This window comes from Rhinoderma darwinii, chromosome 4, assembly GCF_050947455.1.
Source record: "Rhinoderma darwinii isolate aRhiDar2 chromosome 4, aRhiDar2.hap1, whole genome shotgun sequence".
Lineage (NCBI taxonomy): Eukaryota > Metazoa > Chordata > Amphibia > Anura > Rhinodermatidae > Rhinoderma > Rhinoderma darwinii.
Window position 1 is genome coordinate 393044589 of NC_134690.1, and position 24556 is coordinate 393069144.

General features: G+C 42.6%; 1 protein-coding gene across 1 annotated transcript in view; it reads left to right on the forward strand.

Moving 5' to 3' along the window:
* Positions 1-4574: 4574 nt before the first annotated feature.
* The window catches only part of TGFB2 (transforming growth factor beta 2), a 103741-nt gene continuing 83759 nt past the window's right edge, over positions 4575-24556 (forward strand). The window contains exon 1 of the mRNA XM_075863345.1: positions 4575-5539. Coding sequence (XP_075719460.1) covers positions 5185-5539 — 355 coding nt within the window. The 5' untranslated portion in view covers positions 4575-5184. The remainder of the gene's footprint in view (positions 5540-24556) is intronic.

Below are 24556 nucleotides of genomic sequence, written 5' to 3' on the forward strand. Positions count from 1 at the left end.
AGAAACATATGAATGACAACGTCAGCTCTGCTACATCAGTAGTATTAGATTCATGGGTGTGCAGGACTATGCCTAATGCATGTAAATAGAGAGGACTAAATAGGTCAAAATTTGCCTCGTTAGCAATTCGCCAACAAGCAAATTTCCTATTACAGAGCTGTATTTGCCACAATGGGGGCTGCTCATCCATATTTCAGCCTCCGTTGTCTTATATGGGGGAAATGCGGCTCCGTAATACAAAATTTGACTCGGTGGCGAAACGTCAATGCGGCAAATTTTCACTGCTCTGCTAATCTCCACATGTGAATCATGTTATCCCTACTCTACAGATATAAGGGTATATGGTACCAGATACTGGGCCTTATTTATAATAATTGAAGAGCCATCAGACCCCCCCCCCCCTTTCAGATTGCAGCTGCCGATGCGATCCGCTGATCACCGCCGGTACGGGGGAAGCCCAGTCTGGTCAGATGTTTCCCCTGCAGAAACAGTCCTTGTAATACATAAATGGCTCGAGTCCTCCAGAGCTGGAGCTGCTCTTACAGGGGACCCCCATCTATGAAGTCCATATGCTCTACTATGCCATTCATGAGACAACTCCTTTAAACTGGCCATACACTAGAGATGTTGCACTCAATTAGTTTTAGTAAAGGTCGGCTTACCTGGGTCTGCGGTCAGATGAAGGTCGGAGCTGAACACCAACAGTAACAATGTTGTCTTGTTAACGTTTCGCAAACTTTGTAAAACTATTTTTAGTGGAAAAACCAGACCAGACCCCAAACATTAATAAGAACCCCGGACCTCTGAACTCATTCCAACCCGAGACCAGTCCCCGCAACTCATTCCGACCACAAACCAGACCCCTAAAATGTATTCAGACCCAGACCCGACCCCTAAAATGAATCAGACCCCAGACGAGCCCCAAAAATGTATTCAGACCTTAGACCAGTCGCTGAAATTATTCCGACCCCAGACCAGACCCCTAAAATAAATCTGACACGAGACCAGACCCCTAAAATAAATCTGACACGAGACCAGACCCCTAACAGACCAGACCACTAAAATTAATTAGTGGACCGCGTTCTGCCATTTGAGGACCGTTGTACAAAAGATTTGATTTCACAATTTTTTAAATGATTTGTCCTTCACGATTGGTCAGAGAAAGTTGTCCTTCAGGGCACCCACAGCAGAAGTTAAAACATGAAATCGCCGATCCAACTCTGACTTGTTTTGTGATCTCCAGTAGCCAAAGAATGGTCTAAATTGGCCTTTTTGGCCGTCTAAAATCTGCAGTGGATGGCCGGCTTTAGAACGTTATGACAGGGTTTGAGCTTCCATAGAGAGTTTTTATTCTGGAAATCAGTGGTGGTTCGAGATCACAGACGTCACCAATGTGACCTCCTGACAAGTATCTATGACATATCAAAATATCATTTTCATTGGATTTCCCCTTTAAGCTGGCTTTATATGGAGCTATCGGAAATTTTGGTACAGGGCTACATAAGTTTACATATCATGGCTCCATAATAGAAAAATTGTGTCATGGTGAAACGCCAATGCGGTGACCTTTCACTCATCTGCTAATCTCCACATGTAAATCATGTAATCCCTACTCTACAGATATAAGGGTATGTGGTATCAGATACTGGGCCTCATTTATAATAATTGTAGAGTCATCAGAGGCTGACCCTTTCAGATTGCAACGACCAATGCGATCAGTTGATTGCTAAAGATCGAGGGAAAGCCATGTCTGGTCAAACGTTTCCCCTACAGAGACCGTCCTTGTAATTCATAGACTGCTCGAGTCCGGCAGAGCTGGAGCCCCTCTTAAAGAGCAGCACTTCGTTCTGACTCTTAAAGGGAGGTTCTGAGCAGGGACCACCCTCCATGTCATCCATATGGACCAATATGACCTATTCATAAGTATCTATGACATATCAAAATATAGATTACATTAGATTTTCCCTTTAAGTTATTACCCTTTAAACTGGCTTTATATGGAGATATGGGCAATGTTGGCACAGAGCTACGCGAATCTATAATAATAGAGTTTATAGAAGTAAAAGGCTGGGCTCCCACATACCAACTTTGCTTTCTGGCCAATGCCAACGGTCAATTTTTTAATCACTTGATTTAAAAGAGATTGTCTGGTTTAGAAAACCCATTTTCAAATACCCTACCATGGTACTCTGTTAATAGGGGGACGGGTCCCTCGTTCAGGACTCTTATCTATTAGCCAGAGCAGAGAGTGGCTACAAAGAACTTCTCGGCACACCCACGCATTAATAGGACAGATCTTTCATTTCAATGGGAACTGTGTAATGCTTCATTACACCTGTGGTGGCGCTGCAGGGGAATCGAGCGCTCATGTTCCCCCTCAGATTACATCTGCTCATGGCTCAGTAGCGGGACACCCTCTGATCAGCTTGTTTTTGGAGAATCCTACCATAAAGGGATGACTTCGATCATGAAAACCACATGTGGCTGCAACGGCCAACGCCTTCCACTTTTTGTCTGCATTAGAGATGGAATGAATTCACTGGGTTTGGGAATATTTTGAGACTTGCTGCTCTCTAGTCTGCAGTATTCTGCACTACCCAGCATGGCGGCCTCACGTCCCCACCTCCGCTCTTCAGGCCCTGAGCAGAATACTAGCTCTGATCACAACAGTCTGTATTCTGTGGATGCAGTTACCAAATTGGCAGCCATGGTGCCCACTAGTAATACTTGCCAAAAGTCCTAATTTTTTTGGGACAGTCCCGTTAACCAGACCACAAGTGGGGGAGAGTATATACTAATTTGTATCTAAAAGTGGCGTTTCTGGTTGTTTTGTGGTCGTTCCTGGGTGAAATGGAGGTGGGGCTTAAAATGGTCCACGGATTAAATGCTATCACATAGGAGTATACTCAGTTATACTAATTCATGTTTTGTTCCCTAAATAGGAGGTCACCCATGTATACTGTATATATATACCAGAAGTCCCACATTATCGACTTGCATCCATGGTCAAAATCACTTCCACCTTTGACATACTCGTGGCAACCACAAGAACCATGCAACCTGACCAGTGGGCGTTATATGGGCGTTATAGTCGTTAACCAAACCATACCCATCTAGTGATTCCAAAGAAGTACAAGACACAAGGACAGTTGGCTATAGTCCGTCTATAAACAAGTAGCGCCAGGAGATATGGTCACATGACTGGTAGTCAGGATTATTTCATTGTGAAGGTCGGGACAGAATTTGGAGGAAGCCAAATGTAGCCGCCATTGATCCTGCGTGAGTCCCACAGTCCAAGGTCAAGTTGGGTTTGTTATGGATTTGTGAATGTTTCGATGGATGGGAGGGTCTGATAAGGACTATGTCCACCCTGTACATCCAGTTATGGAAATCTATCTATCTATCTATCTATCTATCTATCTATCTATCTATCTATCTATCTATCTATCTATCTATCTATCTATCTATCTCATATCTATCTATCTATCTCATATCTATCTATCTATCTATCTATCTCATATCTATCTATCTCATATCTATCTCATATCTATCTATCTATCTCATATCTATCTATCTATCTATCTATCTATCTATCTATCTATCTATCTATCTATCTATCTATCTATCTATCTATCTATCTATCTATCTATCTATCTATCTATCTCATATCTATCTATCTATCTATCTATCTATCTATCTATCTATCTATCTATCTATCTATCTATCTATCTATCTATCTATCTATCTCATATCTATCTATCTCATATCTATCTATCTCATATCTATCTATCTATCTATCTATCTATCTATCTATCTATCTATCTATCTATCTATCTATCTATCTATCTATCTATCTATCTATCTATCTATCTATCTCATATCTATCTATCTATCTATCTATCTCATATCTATCTATCTATCTATCTATCTATCTATCTATCTATCTATCTATCTATCTATCTATCTATCTATCTATCTATCTATCTATTTCATATCTATCTCATATCTATCTATCTATCTATCTATCTATCTATCTATCTATCTATCTATCTATCTATCTATCTATCTATCTATCTATCTATCTATCTATCTATCTATCTCATATCTATCTCATATCTATCTCATATCTATCTATCTATCTATCTATCTATCTATCTATCTATCTTATCTATCTATCTATCTATCTATCTATCTATCTATCTATCTATCTATCTATCTATCTATCTATCTATCTATCTATCTATCTATCTATCTATCTATCTATCTATCTATCTATCTATCTATCTATCTATCTATCTATCTATCTATCTATCATCTCCTCTGGCTGGCACTGTACACAGGCTGTATACCTCGCATCTATGAAGGTGCCTCCACAGTTGCAGCAGGACATGATTGGCAGTAGTTGGCACCTGCAGTGCCCCGGCACAGTCCACCTCTATGAGCCCGGCTCTCTCCCTCACAGAGGAATCCTCCGGTCCACATCACGTCACTGTGTGGAAGTGAAACACGTGGTGCAGGGAGACATTATAAATGTGAGTGTGATGTTATCTGCTGGCAGTGTCCCGGGCTGAGCGTCACACATGGGGCAGACCGTGCGCCTCATAACGGTGTGTGCAGCAGCAGCAGCAGTATCCACATCACAGCGCTGAGCACACACTGGAGGGGAGCTGCTGCCTGCTGCCTGCCTGCCTGCCTGCAGCACCGGAGCCCTGGATGCAGCCTGCACGACACGTCAGATCTCCAGCCTTCTCACTCAGCCCCCAGCAGCAGGATCTCCCTGCCCTGCACCAGTCTATGTGCGCCCTAGCTGGGATCTGGAGGTGATCTGGAGCCCGCAGCCAGCGCAGCAGCAGAGTCTATCATCACCTACATGACTGCACCTCTCCATGGACTGCTCATCCTACATCCTATCACTTCTATTATTATTATTATTACATGTTGCTCTTTAGGACTTGGCAAGTTTTTATACTTTGGGAACTTTTGGCAACTTTTAGAAACTTTTGAAAACTTTTTGAAAACTTTTTGAAAACTTTTGGAAACTTTTAAAAAACTTTTTTTGGGAGCGTTCTTTCTTTTGCATTGTTTAATGTTTGGACATCGTGTGTTATTATTCTAATTATTTGTACATATCATTGTATTATTTAGTTACCTATTTGTGGATTTGATAATCCCAGGAAAGCCAAGATGCACTATTCTTCTTATCTCCTGAGCTTGTTCCTCACCCTGGACCTGGCCGCCCTGACCCTCAGCCTGTCTACCTGCAGTACCTTAGATATGGGGCAGTTTATGCGCAAGAGGATCGAGGCCATCAGAGGGCAGATCCTCAGCAAACTCAAGCTCAACAGCCCCCCGGAGGATTACCCTGAGCCCGAGGAGGTGTCCCAGGATGTCATTGCCATCTACAATAGCACTAGGGACCTGCTGCAGGAGAAAGCCAACCAGTGGGCCATGGTCTGCGAGAAGGAGAGGACTGATGAGGAATACTTTGCCAAGGAAGTTTACAAAATAGATTTTCTACCCTCTCCGTTCACCTCTGAAAGTAAGTGCCCCCACTCAGCCCCTGGACCTGAGCACTGGGCGAGTATGTGATTTTTCCAATTCTAAATGTCCTGTATATCTATATATGCTGGGAGTTGTAGTTTCACAACATCTGGAGAGTGACAGGTTGCAGACTATTGGTCTATAGCAGTAGTCTGTAACCCGAGGTACTACTGCTATTGCAGAACTACAACTCCAATCAAGCCCTGCAGCTGTCAGGACATGGGGGTTGTGGTGCTGCAACAGCTGGAATGCCACAGCTTGGAAACCACTGGTACAGTCCATGGGCCTCTGTATATAGAGATGCCAGAGATGGTGGATTGACCTTACTGTACTCTATTAGCGCCTCTTGAGCATGAAATCAGACGAGTAATCTCTATGGATCGCTCATGATTCCCCAGCTGCATATTTCAGGCTCATCACCCTCCACCTTCAGTAGTCATCATTCCTGTGCTCACACATTTGTAGGACATAGTGATTATTCCCTGCCATCACATTTAGAGCCCTCACCCATATACCTACCCCCACGTCACCCACATATTGACCCCCATTTCACCCACATATCTACCCCTGTGTCCCCCACATATCTGCCCCCATATCACCCACATATCTGCCCCCATGTCACCCACATATCTGCCCCATGTCACTCACATATCTACCCCATGTCTCCCACATATCTACCCAATGTCTCCCACATACCCCCCCCATGTCACCCACATACCTGCCCCCATGTCACCCACATATCTGCCCCCAGGTCACCCACATATCTGCCCCCATGTCACCCACATATCTGCACCATGTCAATCACATATCTACCCCATGTCTCCCACATACCTACCCCCATGTCTCCCACATACCTACCCCCATGTCACCCACATACCTACCCCCATGTCACCCACATACCTGCCCCCATGTCACCCACATATCTGCCCCCAGGTCACCCACATATCTGCCCCTATGTCACCCACATATCTGCACCATGTCACTCACATATCTACCCCATGCCTCCCACATACCTACCCCCATGTCACCCACATACCTGCCCCCATGTCACCCACATATCTGCCCCCAGGTCACCCACATATCTGCCCCCATGTCACCCACATTTCTGCCCCATGTCATCCACATATCTGCCCCCATGTCACCCACATATCTGCCCCCATGTCACCCACATATCTGCCCACATGTCACCCACATATCTGCCCCCATGTCACCCACATATCTACCCCATGTCTCCCACATGCCTACCCCATGTCACCCACATATCTACCCCATGTCACTCACATACCTACCCCCATGTCACCCACATATCTGCCCCCATGTCACTTATTTGGAATGGATAACAACCTATTGAAAACCTCTTTGTAGTAGTTGCTGAAAATGAAAAGGTTGATCTGGCACTGTGCTGGTAGTGGTGGTCCAGATGCCCGCTGGCATGAGATACCAGTTCCATTAGTGGCTGTGGTTCCATGTCAAGAGTTTGTGGGGTGCAGTGTAACACCCCCCATAATATCAGAAGGCAGAGGGTACTGGTGGTTAGTTACACACGGGTGAAAGAAAGAAAAAAAAACGAAGCAAATACAGAATGTGAACTGCATTCTGGAAATTGACTTGCAGCCAAGAGAAATTTAGCAATGCACTGTTAGCTCTCCTGGTGGTGACGGGATTAACCCCTTCCTACATTCACTGGTCCTTGTGTTAACCTCCAGTTAAAGGGAAACATCAGGAAAGGGCAGAGGAGTTGGAAACCTCAGACATGGCCTCTTTTATTCTTTTAGTGATAGATATCGGGTTCATTTCATATTTCTAAATGCAATTCTATCTCCTTGGATTACGGGGTTAACAGTGAGGTCACCATAGGAAAGCTGGGAACCGGCACCCTGTGCCTGTGAGAGATACCCGGTGACCGAGTGACGGAGGTGTGCATTGTACTAACAGCTAGGGTCACCGTGAGACCCTCATAATACATTTCTGATAACTATATAAATCAAAATACTTCGATTAGACCAGTGATCTCCAGCTGTTCTGAAACTACAACTCCCAGCATGCCCTGACAGCCACATGCATGCTAGAAGTAGTTCTGCAACAGTTTGAGACCCACAGGTTGGAGACCACTGTTTAGACAATAAAAATGATTCTGTCATCGGTGATTGTCGGTTTCTTCACTCCTATTGCTGTGCCGTTTCATTTCAGCTATTGCTCTATGTTATTCCTGCCGCCCATGATCACTACTTTATCTCCCATATCTGCAGTTCTCATATATACATGTGTGAATGACATCAACATCTCTTTTTTTTAAAATAAAGTTCCTCTCATAAGCTGCTGACTTTGCACGTAATATCTCTTTAAATACTTGCACCTACAAAATTCTAGGGCCCTTTATGGCACCTTACAAGGACTGGCACCAATTGGTTTTATTGTCTTATACAACTACTGCATCTGGTTACAAGTTGAGCTCAGCTGCTGTAGAACATCTTGTTCAGCAAAACTGTCAATCACTGCTTGCTCTTCCCCTATCACTATAGCAACTGTATAAGTATAGAAAAGAGGTTCTGCAGCAGTTATAAAAAAATACTTATATAGTGCAATAGGTACAATAATCCCAGTTCAAAGAGATGACAAGTAATAGCACCTTTTCCCTTCTACCAGGCCTGCCAACGCTTCTCATGCACTTAATGATATTTTAACATGGCTCATTACATAAGGGATATGATAAACATACTCCACCCTTGTCTTTCCTCAGGCGAAAATGCCTGTTACCTGCTGGAGCCAAGTGAATGTTTCCAGTGCATGTCTTCTCTTCTTCATCATGCGTTATAATCGCAAACTAAGTGATCAGGACGTTAGGGCCTCTGCATTCATAGAGCGCTCATTGTGAATCTAGAACTGCATTACGTTTAATGACACCCACATCCGCCATATACACATTATTTAATCACTGACTCCTCTTATGAATATAGGAATTGTTACAATTTTGCGACCCACCTTTGTATCAATGGAAAATAAACCAAATGTATTGGGATTTAGTAAAATCCTGTTGCATTTCCCTCCATGACCAATAGAGGGCGACAGACATTCTCAGATCTATTGCTTTAAAGTGAGTGTATAATCTGATTATTGCCTCCCAGTGCTGTATAATTATATTGGAGAGAGTAATTATCGTCATAAAACATCTAAATGAATTTCACGTTAAACCGGCGCTCTATTTAAATCCGATTATGATAGCCAATAGGCTTTGATGACTATAATGTAATAAGACTGTATTTTATATGAACTATTTATAGTCCTAGAGAGTCCCTGGTGACTTTGAGGTCCCCCCCCCCCCCCGGCGGGTTAGAACCAACAAGCCCGTATACGATGTAAGACCTAATAAGCCGTATAAACTTACTTAGTAGGTCACATGACTAAGCTGGTAGCATGGGAAGAGTCTCTCGCTCGTTTTCACTGCACATAGTGGCTCCCAGTTATTTCCAAACTATTACAAATATGCCCCAGTTCTACTTGCGGCGAGCTATATATATACGGCATGGCAGATCCGCTCCCATTTTAGAAGGTATTTATAGCGGTACTGGGCGATTATGATAGACACTGCGTATATCCCAAGGCTTTTTGCCAATTAAATATTATTTTTGGCTAAGTGAACCCTTTAAAATAAAGTTAATGTGGATTGATAAGGCTTAGCGACAATCTCCGGATTTATATATGAGACAAATGTATTTATGGGAAATAATTCTGACAATGTTTATGGACGATCATGAAGAATTAAAGGAGAACTCCACCGATGTTAAACTTTCTGGAACTTGGCGCATTCTACTTGAGAAGTTAAATAACTAGGCGAATACTTTGCTTTACTTCTCTTGTACTGTGTTTGAGGTAAGCAGGTTTTATACTCTAGTTACAGCCAAAGCTAACTGTGAATTGTTGTTGGTTTCCTGTTACCAGAGTGGACGATCACATGACCAGTATGTAGCCATTTAGATAAAAATTTTTTTTAGATCAGATGACTGTCTAGTAGTAAGCATTAGAATTTTGGCTTTACCTTGAATGTAAATGGAGAAGATAAAAGGGGTATTCCCATCTTAGACATTAAATATGTCATAAGTGTCTGATAGATGCAGGTCCCGGCTCTAGGACCCGCATCATACTCTAAAACGGAGGTCACCCGACCACATCCAGCTGTCCAGCTTGCTCTGCTGTTTTTGTAACTCCCATAGAATAAAATAGAGAGAGAGACATGTACAAAGCGTCGTCACTCCTCCGTTCATTATGTGCCTGGATTCAGCTGGTGACCATTGTTCTCGAGATAGGTGCGGGTTCTAGAGCAGGGACCTGTATACAGTGACTCTTCCGGTGGAATAGTGAGTGCAGCTCTGGAGTATTATTCAGGCTGTAACTCAGTATCAGTACAAGATAAGTAATGTAATGTATGTACACATTGACCCAACCAGCAGAATAGTGAGTGCAGCTCTGGAGTATAATACAGGATGTAACTCAGGATCAGTACAGGATAAGTAATGTAATGTATGTACACAGTGACTCCACCAGCAGAATAGTGAGTGCAGCTCTGGAGTTTAATAGAAACTGTAACTCAAGATCAGTACAAGATAAGTAATGTAATGTATGTACACAGTGACTCCACCAGCAGAATAGTGAGTGCAGCTCTGGAGTATAATACAGGAGGTAACTCAGAATCAGTACAAGATAAGTAATGTAATGTATGTACACCGTGACTCCACCAGCAGAATAGTGAGTGCAGCGCTGGAGTATAATACAGGATGTAACTCAGGATCAGTACAGGATAAGTAATGTAATGTATGTACACAGTGACTCCACCAGCAGAATAGTGACTGCAGCTCTGGAGTATAATACAGGATGTAACTCGGGATCAGTACAGGATAAGTAATGTAATGTATGTACACATTGACCCAACCAGCAGAATAGTGAGTGCAGCTCTGGAGTAAAATAGAGGCTGTAACTCAGGATCAGTACAAGATAAGTAATGTAATGTATGTACACAGTGACTCCACCAGCAGAATAGTGAGTGCAGCTCTGGAGTATAATACAGTCTGTAACTCCGGATCAGTACAGGATAAGTAATCTAATGTATGTACACAGTGACTCCACCAGCAGAATAGTGAGTTCAGCTCTGAAGTATAATACGGGATGTAACTCAGGATCAGTACAGGATATGTAATGTATGTACACAGTGACTCTTCCAGTAGAATAGTGAGTGCAGCTCCGGAGTATAATAAAGGCTGTAACTCAGGATCAGTACAAGATATGTAATGTATGTACACATTGACCCAACCTGCAGAATAGTGAGTGCAACTCTGGAGTAAAATAGAGGCTGTAACTCAGGATCAGTACAAGATAAGTAATGTAATACATGTACACAGTGACTCCACCAGCAGAATAGTGAGTGCAGCTCTGGAGTATAATACAGGATGCAACTCAGGATCAGAACAAGATACGTAATACAATGTATTTCTTTAGCCTCGTTTTATCGCATTTTCTGGATTCCTCGCTCAGCCCTTGTGAAGGTTTCACCTCGTAGGGACATTTTTTAGCTTCTCTCTAGCAACAAATAAGTGTTATGAGTGTTGCGAGCATTTCGTTTTTGCTGTTCTGTTTTATAGTCCTCTATTATGTTCCGCTGTTTATCACCAGTGCACATACGCAGCAAGATGCCCCTTGGGAACAGATAGAAGTGTTTTTACAAGTCCGGCATTATAACAGGATTCCTATCTAGGAGAGGAAGTGGCCCGACTGGGCAGCAGAGATTTCTTCTCAGAATGAGGTCTCAAGTTCATTATTGTTCTTAAATACTCAGAGGAGCTTTCTGAAAATTGTACTAGATTTTCCTTGTAAGCCCCTTATATATGTGTCACGATCAGGTATATCTTCAGTTTCTGCTACTTTGGTCATTTTAAGGAAGGACACAATAGTAAAATATTTACTAGACCCATCCCATGTGGGTAAGGTAAGCGCAATAGTCCCCAAACTGTTGCTTTCCAGCTGTTGCAAAACTACAAATCCCAACATGCCGGCAGGCAGGGCTTGCTGGTAGTTGTAGTTTTGCAACAGCATTAGAGCCAAAGGTGAGGGACCATTGGGTTACAACTAGATGAAGACTTTCTCTCTATGAGACATGTCACGTGATTTGTACGCAATTTTTCTTTTCAAGTATCCCCCATCGGAAATTGTTAATTTTGTCGTTTGGCGCAACCCGCCTTGGACGCCGTTTCCTATGCAGTGAGTCACCTCCATTGTGTGCTATGGTGCACAGTGCTTTATAGTTTTATTTTCCAGGACTTGGTGGAGGTCCAGTTACCAGGTGCAGCCGCTCATATGGACTAACCGCTGTGCCTCTGTGAACAATGAAGTAGCCGTGGCTCATTGGTGCGGCATGGTCCCGGCATACTGCTGATTAGCGAGGGTTCTGCTATCAATATATAGTTTCTGGAAATCAACTTTAAAATATACTTCTAACTTTGAACATCATTTTATTTTTAGGTCCAAAAATTAATTTCATAATATATCATTATATGGGTCAGAGCTCCATTTTTTTTTTAAAATACACAGCTCCATTTCCTCTGTGTAGCCATAGCCTTAAATGATAAACTTCTGGTAGCTCCAGAGCCAACCGCATACAGATTTATACAGCTCCCAATGAACTGAATAATCAATATGCACTAAGCTCCTGTGCTCCCCCTAGTGGCAGCTGTAGACAGATAGAATTTTGTAATTTCGCTTTATGGCTGTGTGAAGGAAAGCATTGAATTTGGAGTTCTGTGTGAGAAAAATGGAGCTTCAATCGCTAAATCGATATGTTACAAAGTTATCAGCACATAATTTTGTATAAAAAAATTAAATAAAATCTAAAGTTGGAGTGATGCTTTAAAGAGGCTCTGTCACCAGATTTTGCAACCCCTATCTCCTATTGCAGCAGATAGGCGCTGCAATGTAGATAAGAGTAACGTTTTTGTATTTTTTAAAAACGAGCATTTTTGGCCAAGTTATGTCCATTTTTATATTTATGTAAATGAGGCTTTCTAAAGTACAACTGGGCGTGTTTACAGTAAAAGTACAACTGGGCGTGTATTGTGTTCGTTACATCTCGGCGTTTTTACTTCTTTTACTAGCTGGGCGTTGTGTATAGAAGTATCAGCCACTTCTCTTCACAACGCCCAGCTTCTGGCAGTGCAGACACAGCGTGTTCTCGAGAGATCACGCTGTGACGTCACTCACTTCCTGCCCCAGGTCCTGCATCGTGTCGGACGAGCGAGGACACATCGGCACCAGAGGTTACAGTTGATTCTGCAGCAGCATCGGCGTTTGCAGGTAAGTCGATGTAGCTACTTACCTGCAAACGCTGATGCTGCTGCAGAATCAACTGTAGCCTCTGGTGCCGATGTGGCCGACACGATGCAGGACCTGGGGCAGGAAGTGAGTGACGTCACAGCGTGATCTCTCGAGAACACGCTGTGTCTGCACTGCCAGAAGCTGGGCGTTCTGAAGAGAAGTGGATGATACTTCTATACACAACGCCCAGCTAGTAAAAGTAGTAAAAACGCCCCGATGTACGCACATAATACACGCCCAGTTGTACTTTGACTTTAAACACGCCCAGTTGTACTTTAGAAAGCCTCATTTACATAAATATAAAAATGGTCATAACTTGGCCAAAAATGCTCGTTTAAAAAAAACCAAAACGTTACTCTTATCTACATTGCAGCGCCGATCTGCTGCAATAGGAGATAGGGGTTGCAGAATCTAGTGACAGAGCCTCTTTAAGTCTCCTTAGAGCCATCAGTCTAGCGCTATAGTGAAAGAAACTAAATGGACTAATTCTTTAGTCATGTGACTGATAGTAAGAGGGGTATTCCAAAGGTATAATCTCCTAACATATAATTTGGATATGCCATAATGTTATGATCACTGGGTATCCAACCTCCAGGACCCCCCGATCCCTAAAACTTGCACAGACATCCTACAGAACGGCTCTCCCAGCCACCTACTGTGCAGGAAAAATGGATGAAGAAGCCGAAACTCTTAACTAGCACTGTCAACTGCTGGGACCCCCACCGATCAGGAAGTAATGGCATATCCTAGCCATAGTATTGTGGGAGAACCTCTTTAACTACAGCCATGTTTTGCCAGCCCCTTCCCTTGACTATACCCCTGGTGTATGACCTGGACGGCAAGTTTATTATGGGGCGTCATATAATGCTTCATTTAGGGAAATAAGGATTTCTCCGCCGCTTGCCCTGGAGATATCAGCTTGCCACAGTGGGAGTAGGGCAATAACTTCTCATCGGAGGACCCTTTTAATCTCCCTATGTATTAACACAGTTAACAGCTTGTAAAGCTTGGATCCTAATGGTGTGCACGCGTAGTTTATGTAAGAAGGGAAGGTTCAGCTAATGAGATTTCATGTCCTCTGGAAGTTTATCTTGTATTGCTCATTTACATTTTACGGGCAAGATTACGTTGTAGAAACACGTCTGCAGGAACTTGCAGGTTGTCTGTCATGTCCTATATAATGAAAGATCTTTATTGTTCGGATATGTGAAATGTGTTTTGCTTTGTTTTGCATTTCTGTAATTTTTGGAGAGTTTTCAGAAGAACTTCCTGGCTGAAGTCTCCAAATAATTAACCAGTGCACGTGTTATTTGCCGCAGCTTAAAGGCAACTATCCGACTGTGAGACCAAGGTGGTGGCTTGGATGTCCAATATATTGACCTGAGGGCTGTAATGTGTAGTAACATTGGGACTATGTGATGTAGTGACGCTGGGGCATAACTAAATGTAAATGTTCTATACCACTGGGGTGGTCTGCGCTGAGCTTGATCTGACCAATCAGCAAGAAAGTGACAGCCCATTGACAGCTGCAGGTGGAGATCAACCGCAGCTGTTGGGGCCCGTAGACGTCACTCTTAATCCACCCCATCTATACCAAGTAATACACTATAGTGTCCTTAGGAACGTAATACTCACCAATAATAAGACACCATCTAGTTATGTAACTCGTCAATCCACGCCTTCTGTTCTATAGTCCTGTATTAGGACTATGGAGGTCAAAGCTGTCAGTGGGCTCAAAAGTAGTCCCGTTTATTTATTCCTTCAGGCGCGGGTCAACTACAAGATGTTTTCTTCTGTGGAGTGAAAGGAGGGCCCCGTCTACTCTTGGAGCCTGTAGACATCACTCTTAACCCACCTCATATATAAGTATAGGGTTATACAGTATAGTTCATATATAAGTACTGGGTTATACTGTATAGTGTCTTTGGGAAAGTATTGCTTACCAAAAATGGAAATCACCTGTTGTGCCCGGAGACACCATCCGGTTATGTGACCACTCAATCCACTCCTGCTATATTGGCATACACGGATCCGCCATAACAATAGAACCACATGCCTAATATAGTGTAGGTTGCCCTCATGCTGCCAAACCAGCTATGACCCGATGAGACATGGACTCCACAAGAACTCTGAAGGTTCCTGTGGTATCTGGCACTAAGCAGCAGCGGAAGTTGTGAGGTGCGGCCTCCAAGGATCGGACATGTTTTTTCAGCACATCCCATAGATGATCCATCGGATTGAGATCTGGGGAACTTGAAGGATAAGTCAACACCTTGAACTCTTTGAAATGTTCCTCAAACCATTCCTCAACTATTATTGCAGTGTGGCAGGGGCATTATCCTGCTGAAAGAGGCCATTAGGGAAAACTGTAGCCATGTATGGGTATACTTGGTCTGTAACAATGTTTAGGTAGATAGTACCTGTCAAAGTAACATCCACATGAATGCCAGGACCCAAGTCCCACAGAACATTGCCTGGAGCATCACACTGCCTCCGCCGGCTTGTTTTCTTTCCATAATGCATCCTGGTCTCATCTCTTTCCCATGTAAACAACGCACACGCACCCGGCCGTCCAGATGATGTAAAAGAAAATGTGGCAATAAGTGTTCAATTTCCCTGCAGTGCCACCACAGGAGAAATGAAGCATTACATAATTCTCATTCATATCAATGTGTTGGTTGTGTAATGCAGGACAGGACAGGCCCTCCAGAGCGAGAGACACTCTGTAGCCACTCTCCACTCTGGTCAAGAGATGAGGACCCCCCCCCCCTCTATAAATTTAGAATTCCCTAAAAGGGTGTATGGAAATAGGTTTTCTAAACTGGACAACCCCTTTAATTATAGTGGAGACTTCTAGGAAAACACAAAGCTTTCTTTAATGCTGGCTCAGCAGTGGGATATAAATAGAGGCATCTCATCTTCCAGATTGGACAGACGTAGATGTTACAAATGTCATGATTCCAGGGAATAGATCATTAGAAGAACAGGTGTAGAACAGACAAGATGAGACCTTCAGCAGTTTCGGTCTAACAGGATTGAGCTCTGCCTTTTTCTTGTGGGTACGGCTGGAGATGAACATCACTGTCTTTTAAAGGAGAACATCTCCCAAGACTGTGAATGATCTCACATCTGTAACAATTCTGCACAGAGCATGAAAATACGGCTTTGAGCTCCCGAAAGATGCCTCTAAATCCGACCCTCGAAAGAACAATCAGGTTTAAATACAAGTTACTGCACATATCGCCAAAATATGCAGCCTATAATTATACCCTATGTAAAAAAGTATTATAACTTTCAATGGCAGGGGATTAGGAATTAGGTTTGATGATTGATTACAGACTAAAGAATGACAGACATTTAATGGCTGCTGTCCAAAGCCAAGCAAAGGGCTTGGCTACGGGAAATCAAAAATTAGCACATAGGTCAAAGCAATTAAAGAAAAGTTCTGTTTGTGGCTCCTGGAGGGGGAAAAAAAACCAGAGGTCCAGGTTAGTTTAGGTCGAGTCTTGAAAAAGTCAAGCGAATGGAGAACGATCCAAGTCCTCAAATAAAGGGAACTTTATAAGTAAGAAACTTGTAAAAAATTACGTCAGACAGTGAAGACCTTTGGGAGAGGTCACCAGCTACAAAAAGGGCAACATGTTGTTGGAGCTCCATGACTTGAAGCATATTTTGGTTATAGGTCCAGGTGTAAGCCAAGAGTTTGGAATTTCACATATAGAGAAAACGCCAATTTCAGTCTGATTATTTGCTTCACCTTTTACCCCTTGTCTTGCTTGTTTTTGATGCTGAAGATCTATGATTTCTTGTGTAGTGTTCTCATGGTTCATGTGAGGGGGGTCCTTAGACAATCTCTTGTGCAACGAGGCTTCAGGTATATGTGCGGCTTTGGTTGCAAGAGTCATAGTAGGCCCTTATTTACCCCACCCTTGGCTAGACAAGTGTAGAGCATATTTAACCAGAAAGTCATGAGCAATGTTCCCACTAAGCCTTTCTAACTAGTGCGCAGGGCAGTTAGGGATCTGCTGGGCATTGTTCCCTCTAAAATATATATTGCTGTATAGAGCGAAATCATTAGCCATATTTATCTAGGGTTGTTGGTGCATGGTAACATCCCTGTGGTCTAGGGCTGAGAAGGGGTTAATATCTACTACCCCGGTGTTGTAGGGCAGTGAAGGAAATGTCAAAATTCTTGGTGGTCTGGGGCAGAAAAGGAGTTAATGCCAGTTTGCCTCAAGGTCTATGGCAGAGAAGAGGTTCATTTCAAAGGGAATACAGATAAAAGGGAACAGAGCCCAAGGGCCGCCCAAGCCCAGTGGGCCTTGCATCTGCCTAGGTTTGCCTTTTGCTAATGCCAGCCGTGTTTACAGCAGATAGAATGCCAAGAATGTAATACAAATGAAACTATGTATATTCAGTGGCGGATTAAGTAGACCATAGGCCCTGGGCTTGTCCCCAAACTGGGCCCGCCTTCTCCTCTGCCGCGCCGTGTCTATAATTAACAACACCTTTCTGTGCGAACATTGACAAATGGGTGTTACGATTCCCCCTTGTCAAACGGCTGCCTCCTTACGTACTGACAGTCTCTAACCATCGCTGACGGAATGGTAACACCCATTTTTCTATTAGTCCTGGGCTACACAAAGACTTTTTTGTGGAAAACAAGAGATGACAGATTCTCTATAAATCCAGTGACTCACAGGTGATGTCTTCTCAGATTCTAGTCGTTCTTCTCTCTTCTCCATCTGGTCAAGGCCTCATGACGACTTCTCCTGGCCATGACCCATTTCTGCAGAATTTTAAACTCCGATGTCTTTGGCTCCTCCCTTTTTCAACAATTCCGCACCTATAAACGAAGATAAAATTCTCATGGCGCCACACACTATGCCCCTAAATATAATAGCGCCATACACTGCACCCCTCAATACAATTGTGTCAAATACAGTGGAGTAAAGCACACACAGTGACCCCTGTAGAAAGTGCCACGCACAGTGCCCCCTGTAGATAGCGCCACTCGCCGTGCCCCCTGTAGATAGCACCACTCACAGTACCCCTGTTGATAGTGCCATTAATAGTGCCCCCTGTAGATAGCGCCACTCACAGTGCCCCCTGTAGATAGCACCACTCACAGTGCCCCTGTTGATGGTGCCACTCATAGTGTGCCCTGTAGATAGTGCCCCATATAGAGCCCCCAGTAGATATTGACATACAGAGAGCCCCTTGTAGATAGTGACATTTGCAATGTCCACTGTAGATAGTGCCTCAAATGGAGAACGCCCTGTTGGTAGTGCCACTCACAATGCTCCCTGTAGATAGGGCCATTCACAATGAACCCTGTAGATAGGGCCCCACATAGAATTAATCATGAATTAGCATATATATAAGCCGAGACGAACGGGCTAATTGAAGGGAAATGGAGACGTTTAGAGAGATTAAAAAAAACAACACTGGAATCAGGGAAGGCAGGAATCCAGGTATGGCAGCAATTCAACGTTTTTAAGGACATGACAAAGAATATCATTATGCTTTTTTCCAGAAACACCGCCACCCTTGTCCATGGGCTGTGTGTGGTATTGCAGCTCAGCCCCATTCACTTGAATAGGGCTGGGCTGCAACACCACATCCAGCCTATGCACAAGTGTGGCGCTGTTTCTGGAAGAAAGCCACAATTTTTTTTAGACTTATAAACCCCTTTAATTTCTATATGAGCGCTGATTGCATTCGTGTATAATTATATCGTGGGTGGAATTTCTTCTTCATGCAGTTAGATCATGTGGCAGATGCGCACATTCTTCCACATTCAGAAAATCTTCATTTGCAGCTGCTCTGTTTTTATGTCACACATGTGCGTAACCAGTTGCAAGTTGTTTTTCTAATTAACTGTTGTGAGTCGGCATGTAATTTGCTCCTTGCCTGATATTTGAGCAGTGTACGGCCAGATTATTAGGCTGCTATCATAAATAGTGGGATCATTCTACTTGACGTGTTATAACGTGAGTCATTAGATAATAGGTTCCTTCTGTGTGAATTATTATGTAGTGCCTAAGGGACTCGCCCGCTGTGCTGTTTATGTACTACTGTACTCACGGTCGACACTGCCAGATATTTTTTATTATCTTGTGCATCTTGCTTCTAGTGATGTATCCCCCCCATCTCTAAACAGGGATCTTACAGTTTGTTCATTGATCATCTGTTGATTAGTAGTACACAGGATGTTACAGGACAGGCCTGGGTTATAGTAGTCTCTAGTTATCGCTATAAAAAAAACAAAAACAGTTGCTTTATTATTTTCCTTGTTTCTCATTGCCAGGCAGGAGGAGTCCAAAAAAGGATCGATAAGTAAAAAAGGGGAGGAGTTAGCAGGGTATGTGCCTTTCCATGAAGCTTGGGTGACTCTGGGACAAAGTTACAGCTCTGTTTAGGCAGATCTGTAATATGATACTTTACATGAAGACTAACTGTTATAATTGTCAAGGAAAGGGCTTGGGCACAATGTCAAAATAGGGCAAAATTGGTTATACACTTAAAGGGGTTGTCTAAAAACAACCGCTTTCTAGTCATGTGGTGATCACACAGATGCCTGGCTTCTCTTAGGCCCTACTCCATGGTAATGCATATTATTTTTGAGCATTCCTTTAAGGTAACGGTACAGGAAAAGATATCTCACATCTTCACGGAAAATTAGCATTTGTATAGTCGCCACACATTGGGGGGGTACAATTTCCGCTTTTTATAAGGAACGGTTTGGTTACTTAAACATCATCTTGGGGAACCTTTTTGTTTGACATTGAGAAATTCTGATCATTGGAAGTGCTTGGTACTTAGTTAGTTCACATCCCAATTCTCCATCCCCTTCTGATCAAACTCAAAATATTGGGCCTTTTATTATCCAGGACTATTAACCAATTGAATGGGGTACTAGTGGCATGTATAAACATATATGTAAACTGTTATTAAAATATTTGCTTACTGTTCTCTGTTATCAGCCACCACGGAATGAATTAGGATATCTACTGTGTTTTTGTATATGGTTAAAAGCAAAATAGTTGCAGTGCAAAAAAAAAGTATTAATTGACCAAGCACCCTGTTCCCCGGGGAGCGTGCAGCGTAATTTCCCTACTAAAATCAGACACAATTTCATGAGAAAGCAATTAACCTTTCCATATAAATTGGATCAGAGCACTTGAAGGAAACCCATGTAATTATTAGAGGACGTGTTCACATAGGGCTCATCATGCCCTAATTGGATTTGAACCCATGAACCAAAGCTCGGCAAAACAGCTAAAACTTACAACAGCAATGCTGCCCATTATTACCATATAAACTCTTCTGCTGCTACTTTTTATTATGATTTTATTTTTTATTTTTTTTACAAGTTTCTCTGTCGCTTTAAACTTTCAAAAACATTTTTTGTTTTTGGTTTTGTTTTTTCCCAAAAAATTCTGCTGGAAAACAAGACAGAGGAGACGTAGTGTTTCTGTTTAGTTAACATTAAGTCAATTAGCTAATACTGAAGCATTATTCTGCTCGGCACAAAACTCATTCTGTTACCCTGACCCCGGCCATGTTTATTTGGCTCTATCTGGCCGTATCAAACCCCACACCACACTGAGAAATACCACATCTGTCCCGACTCCTGACTAGGCCGTTGTTTCATTCATAAGTCCTAGCGATAGTAGACTGCCTCGTTGGCCGCCAGATACAACAATTGAGAAGCTCTTCGTGTTTTTCTTCTTTTTTTTTTCAACTTTTTGAAAAAAATAACAACCCCACGCAACGGACAGAAGTTGAATTCAATTTAGGCTTCGACATTTAAACATCTGTTGTTTGCCAGTGATGAAATTAAAATGTTCTGGGAGAGATAATTGAATTTTTAAGTGTTGGATATATTTCAGTAACTTTATTTTCAACACTTCCTGTGGATGTCAAACTCTGAAATTTGTATTCTCACAAGTACAGCAGTAAAACTGTCATTCTTTCCAAAGCCAGTGTTTCCCTCACATAATTCCTTTGTTTCTGTATATTTTTGCGCCCCCCCCCCCCCTCCGCCCTCTGTTTGGGATTTAGATTTTCCTTGGCTATCATTTTTTTTAACCCCCTCCTAGTTTCTCATTTCCGGTACTCATGACGTGAGTAAAGCTGTTTTGCCTTCATATGTATTATAGGTCTGTCCCAGGAAACCCTATAACAGATGTAGAATTGCGAAATAGTTTATTTAACTCCATTTATTGCATCGTCATTTAAAAAAAACCTCCATGTGGACGAAACCTATGCCAATGTGCATCCTGATCTGCCTGGTTCATGAATAGAGTGTGAGAAGGCTGAGTGTAGGCTACACAGAGCTTCTTCAGCGGCACAGTATAGTACAGAGCTGTAGGCCTCCGTACGGCACCATATTATGGAAATATTTTCCCCTAGAAACAAGGGAGAATATCTTCGTATTACAGCTGCCCATGGAATATGGTAAAAAAATGTTGTCAAATTTATTCTGTCGGAAGTATACAGAGGTACAGTAGAGCCGCGTAGACTGCAATGGATCCCGTTTTACGGCTCTGTACTAATCAGAAGCGAGCCATCATATGTCCTTATGCAGCCAGAGCAGTAGAGATGGAGGGGGCAATGTAACTACGTAACAATGTAGTTTATATGTCATTCAGGATCTTTAAAGCCAGATGACAACCACTACAAATTTAAGTGTGATTTAATGTATTTTAGGAATTGGGCTTCAAATTCAAAGATTCAAAAGAAAATTTTTCGTAAAATGTGTTCTGGGTAATATATACAACATTATGGCCCCAATATAATACATGGCATACACAGCCCAAGGGGGTCATCTGGCTATGTACGAGGCTATACCAAGCAGTTCTGATGATTCAACTTATTTGATATTCCATAAAAATATATTTTTGTAAAATAAATGACCCCTTTCTTTTCTCATAAAATAGGAATGATGTTCACTTTTTGTAGGGAGCCAAGATAGGCAGCTGCCTCACTATCTGTTTGTGTCAGTGACACAGCTGCTTGTCTGTATCCATCATCAAAGTAAATTGCAATTCTTACAATAAGTTTACTATTTTTTTACTGTACTTAGTGAATAAGTTGGCATAAAATCAAGATTATTTTTTAGTTTTCCTTCTGCAGATAACACCTAACTCAACGATTGAACATAACTACAATAAAAGACAATAATACATCAATTAAAATTTTTTTCTATATTAGATGACCTTGAATTTCAGGGGACTAAAGGGCCTGAATGACCGGGTGATGTATAGAGGGTAGTAAGGGCAGAGTTTGTTTACCCTACTGAATTTTGTGATCCGGGAAAACTAGTCCAGACCCATTGTCAAATATTTTTAGATATTATTTACAGGGATTGATACTTTGTTTGGAATGTTTTTTTGCTTTGTGTATTTCTAGACTTCGTACAAAGACCTTAGAAACTTCTTGTCCCAGGAAGTTTTGCATCATCGGAGGGGAGGGAAGGCTGTGGAGCATCTGTTTGTAGTTTACAGATACATAGAAACATCTTTGGACACTCTAAGGGCAGCAAAATTGAGAATCCTCATAGTTGTGTTTACACTGGAGGGTAGAGAGTCAATAAATCATCTTCAGTCCTTCTTAAAGTTCCTGGAATGCCCTTTATTTTAAAGTATCTTTAGTGGAATCCACAGACATTTCTTCTGGAAGACCTCTAAGCTCTGTTTAGACCCAGATGCTGAAATGGGTTTTTTAAAGTCAATTATTTTTATTATTTTTGAGAAGAAAATATTTCGCACATCATAAAATATTTTATAAAAAAACAAACATACATGTAAATCATTAGAAAAAATTAGAAAAAAAGATGGTTGTGCCACTGTAAAGCTGGGTTCACACACCCTATTTACGGACGTAATTCGGGCGCTTTAACCTCGAATTATGTCCGAAAATACGGCTCCAAAGCGCCGGCAAACATCTTCCCATTCATTTGACGGTCATTTTTTTTACGCGCCGCTGTCAAAAGACGGCGCGTAAAAAAGACGCCCGCGTCAAAGAAGTGCATGTCACTTCTTGGGACGTAATTGGAGCCGTTTTCCATTGACTCCATAGAAAAACAGCTCCAATTACGTCCGTAGTGGACACAGCAAAAAACGCCTGCACATGCCATTACGTCTGAAATTCCGGAGCGGTTTTCTCCTGAAAACAGCTCCGTAATTTCAGGCGTATCGGACGTGTACGTGTGACCATACCCTTATTGGGCCACTCTTTTCTTAATAGTCACATAATACAGTAACATGTCCCAACGCCTTGAAGAGGTCACATGATCGCTCAGACGCCATTTTCTTGGGGAATCCCCGGTCATCGCATAGCGATGCACATCCGTAGCCGTCCACAATTTTGCACGCGCCCATAGACCTCTATAGGCAAGTTTGTGCCGCAACTACGGACAGGAATAGGATATGTTCTATATTTTGCGGATCATTTCTACGGCCCGGAAACACATCCATGAACATACGTAAAGGCGTCCGTGGCCTATAGAAATAAATGGGTCTGCAGATTATCCGTAATAACGGATAATAACTACGGGCATGTGCATGGGGCCTAAATAATTCTGCTTTACAATCAACAATAGGATTTGTTGTGGTCACATGTCTCGTGTGCCAGGCCATCAGTGGCGCCCCCTTTAGTAGGAATGACCACACTTCTAAGGCCGCCCCTGGTCCTAATATAAATGGGGAAGAATCTTGTTAATGTTTTGATGTTAAACCAGTAATAATTTTGTAGCCTATGGATAGGAATATAGATCTGAAGTCTGAATAGTGCCGTTTTTAAAATGAATCGGTGACCCTAGGGTTGTCATGAGGTCCCCAACCTTTATATATGATCAACTGATATGGATTTTACCCTTTCAGTGATATGGTTTTTACCCAGGCACCAAGTTATGGTAATGCTATGTTCATCCTTGTGACACTACTGCACAATAGTATCTGCAGTTACCAACAGCTGAGGAGCCACATGCAGGGGACACGAGAAACACATGTGACGCCCGTGCCACTGGTAGTTTAGCACTTTTCACGGGGGGTACACAACATGTCTCTATGTGCTACTCACACTTTGTAGCCCCTAACACTCATTCTGTGCTTTTAATAGTGACAACCAATATGGTAACTACATACCTCCCAATGTCTGAGTCTCCATTCACTGGATACGTTAAGCCCCACCCCTGACCCGCCCAGGAGCACCCACAAACCTTTCAGAAACTCTCACTTGGGGACATACCTGCATAAAAGCCCCAATTCTTAAAGGGTAACTAAACGTTCAACAAACTTCTGGCATGACATAGTGACATGTCAGAAGTTTTGATTGGTGGGGGTCCGAGCAATGAGACCCTCACCAATCTCTAAAACGAAGCACGTGTGAGCGCTGAGCCGCTTAGTTTCTGTTCGGCTTTTTACGGAAATCGATGTAGCGGTGTACGGACTCAATAGAAAGTCTATGGACCCGTACACCGCTACATCGGCTTTCTGGAAAAAGCCTAACAGAAACGAAGCGGCTGGGCACTTACACGAACGCTTCTGCTGCTTCGGTTTAGCGATTGGTGGGGGTCCCAGTGCTCGGACCCCCACCGATCAAAACTTCGGACATGTCACTATTCACTATTTAGTTAACCTTTAAGCAT